The 3,323-nt window shown below is 34.3% G+C and overlaps 1 protein-coding gene across 7 annotated transcripts in view; it reads right to left on the minus strand.

The window, feature by feature from the left end:
• LOC106871418 (protein FAM89A) overlaps positions 1 to 3,123 on the minus strand; it is a 22,660-nt gene extending 19,537 nt beyond the window's left edge. For 2 of the 7 annotated variants that reach the window (XM_014917851.2, XM_052972006.1), the window contains exon 1: positions 575 to 836. Coding sequence is in view for 2 of the 7 variants with exons in the window: in XM_014917849.2 (XP_014773335.1) it covers positions 1,763 to 1,836 (74 nt within the window). In the remaining 5 variants the exon portion in view is untranslated. The other 5 variants (XM_052971996.1, XM_014917849.2, XM_014917850.2 and 2 more) reach the window with 5 other exon arrangements.
• Between the last annotated feature and the right edge of the window lie 200 nt (positions 3,124 to 3,323).

The raw sequence follows: 3,323 nt of genomic DNA on the forward strand, positions 1-3,323 counted from the left end.
ACCAGAATTAAGAAATCTGCCTTTTGAAGAGAGATGTAAAAATCTAGACACTACAATTTTAGAGGCAGCAAAGAGGAGACACAATAAAGTCTCAAGTTATCTCGTGTGTCAAAACATGTCATTTCCTTGGATCGGTAGGTTTTAAGCATTAAAAAACAAACAAACAAATAGAGGGGGTGGGGTTCATCTCACGCCTGTCGTAAATTTTCAACTTTAGCTACCTCTAATCTTTTAAAATTTTATCTATGTTATGTTTAATTTTGAAGAAACATTATCTCGCATGCTTAAAACAGAAACCTGAAAAACAAATTTTCAAAAGAAAAGCATAACTGAAAAGTTGTGAAAAATAGGGGGACATTGCCTTTTTTTTTAAACCCTATTTCTCTCTCCCTTTTTTTAAAAAACGGATTCGGTTTCGAGTGTACTAGAACATTATCAACTCTGCCTGAATGCCAAGGAGACATTATAGAAGTATTTGAAATGAAAGAAAAAGTTTTTTCCTTCAAAGAGCTATTTAGTGAATAGAACAGTTTGCTGGGTTACGTAATAAAAACTACAACAGTAAATCACTCACAATTCATGTTAGTTTACATCTTGAAAAGATTCTATTTCAGATTCTTGATGAGGAGTGGAGGTGAGCAGAAAGTACTGTGTGTAGGGATTCTCTTGAAACTTCATCAGCTGGTATTGTTTTCTCCAAACGTATGGGTTTATACCAGTATAAGAAATTCTTTCGGTATTCAGAAAATAACTACCTGCCAAGAACTGGGATCGATTTAATCGACTGTATTACTCACACCAAATTTTCAGCCTTATGTTCTTATAGATAACATTAATAAAAATGTAATTCTTACATTATAAATACTGTCGCACCCGTTATATATATATTTTGAGTTCAAATCCAGCTGAGGCCAACTTTGTTCTTTATTCTCCAGTGGCCGATAGACAAAGTACGAGTCAAGAGTTGGGACAATGAAATCAGTAGGATTGTATCTGTGTAAGAAAATTATCAAAGCAGCGGAGCGACAAAATCAATAGGGCATGGTAAAAAAAAAATACTTTGCGGTATTTCTGTTATAGTCTAAGTTCAAATCCAACTGTAGGTAATAACTACTGATATAGTGTGGAAACATTAAACAATTAGATCTTCCCCTAAATTTTCGATCATTGTGTCTATGATAGAAGTTATTGTTAAAAGGGCACATTAGACGACAGAAACGATACGACGACGACGATTTGTGCTCCGGAGTATAAATGCCGTCAGGGTCGGCAAAATAAGCACCAGTAATGCATTAAAGTTCGATTAAGTCACATATTCATCCTCACCCCTAATTTGTGGTTTTGTACCGAACAATATAAAAAAATTATTATATTAATACAAAAATATCGGTATCCGTAATATACAGATATATATTGCCGTGTCATCATTATATACACACATATATATATGACAGTATCAAAATCAGACACACATTTACATATAAACACACATAAATACACATTTACATATACACATACATACACTCACGCATGTATACATAAACACACACACTCGTGCACATACATCACATATCATATATTATCAGTAATTAATTTCCCATATGTCTGCACATTTTTTCATGTTTATATTGTAAATGAAAAAAGTACCATTATAGCTATATATATATTTTTTTGTACAATGAAAATAAACTTTACATGGCAGTTGTAATTGGAGAATCAAACAAGTGTTGTATATATAATCAGTAATATGGCTGTCACAGACCTGCTGAAACATCGAGGGAACGGCGGTAGACCCTGGGTGGAAACTGTTGACCGGTTATTGGTATTCCAGTCCATGATGAAATCAGTTGAAACACACAGTAACTATAACAAAATAAATTACTACAGTAATATAAAACTGAAATATTAAATAAAGTTTTTCTTCTATAATTGGTGATATAAGTTGCGTATCCCAGAAAGTTTAGCCTGGTTTCTTTTCTTTGGCGTATGCAAAGTAGGTGGGAGGGGTTTCGTAAAGACTCCGGTTTTGGTGACTTGGTAAAGCCGGACAAACACTACTTCCGCTACCTAGTGCCAATTGTCGCAACTGACACTAACTTCGTGTATTTGGGTGTGAGAAATTTTCTAGAGAAGTATAAAATAGGCCATTGATACAAGTCTCCCAAGTGTAATAAAGAATTCATTATTTTGAGGGTTGTGTTGTATGTAACTCGTTTGTCTTCAGTTAGAAAGCGTTTTTCCTGCTGTTCATTAAATGTTTAACGCGAACATTAATTGATCGTTAAAGATTGTGCTTTGTTAATCAAATACTGCATGTCTTTGTGAAGTTATCCGTTTCAACAGCTGGTTCTTCATAATTTTGTTCAAGTACATTATGAGCATCATCATCATTTAATATTCCATCCTCCATGTTAGCATGGATTGGAATTTTAAGGAGTAATGTATTTTTACATGTTTATTTCTCTAGCTCATAATGGGTTGGAAGAGTGTGTAAATTTAGATATTTGCACGAAGTGAGTTGTGTAATGTTGCTAGAACACCATATCTACATTACTGCAAGATTAAGTTGTTAGGATATTTAACATTATCACCTGTATTAATCAAACTGTTTGATATTTTACACTGGTGACAAGTGCTTCCAATTTTTTCTCGTGTCCTTCTTTTCCATCTTCACAGAAGTTATATAATTAAATTATTTTCCCATTATTGTGGAGACTTTCTGAGAAACTTTTTCTCATCTCTTGGATACTGCTCAATAACTGTACAGGTTCATTTGTTGTTTGTGAACCTTGCAACATGGCCTGCCTAGTTATAATATGGCTATCTCAGATCAGCAGCAAACCATGCTGACAGAGATGGACACCTATAGCTCAGAAATAGGCCATAAGACAAACTGTATGGAACCAAAATATGTGCTGTCAGAAAACATAAAACAGAACCAAATAGAAGTGGAGAAGTGATGAAATCAAGGAGGTATAGAAGTATGCCTGTTTGGGGCATACTCTTAATATGTACCAAGGCCTGGGTACTGAAATCTCAAGAATAAGGTGAAGATGGAAGGTGTTTAAATCAATAAAAGATGTGCTCAAAACAAGGCAGAACAAGACCCTGTGTACTAGTCTCTTCAGTGACACTGTCCTACCTGCACTCATATACACTTGTGAGACATGTAATCAAAGAAGAATTTTGATTGGCTATAACACACAGGGTCATGGAAAGCTCCATAATAAGAATATTCATTTTGAGAGCATATCTGAAATGAAGTAATTTGAGAAAAGAATGATTGTTGAACATATTGCACAAGCAGCAAGCTGGCAGAATTG

The sequence above is a fragment of the Octopus bimaculoides genome, chromosome 1 (genome assembly GCF_001194135.2).
Source record: "Octopus bimaculoides isolate UCB-OBI-ISO-001 chromosome 1, ASM119413v2, whole genome shotgun sequence".
Classification (NCBI taxonomy): domain Eukaryota; kingdom Metazoa; phylum Mollusca; class Cephalopoda; order Octopoda; family Octopodidae; genus Octopus; species Octopus bimaculoides.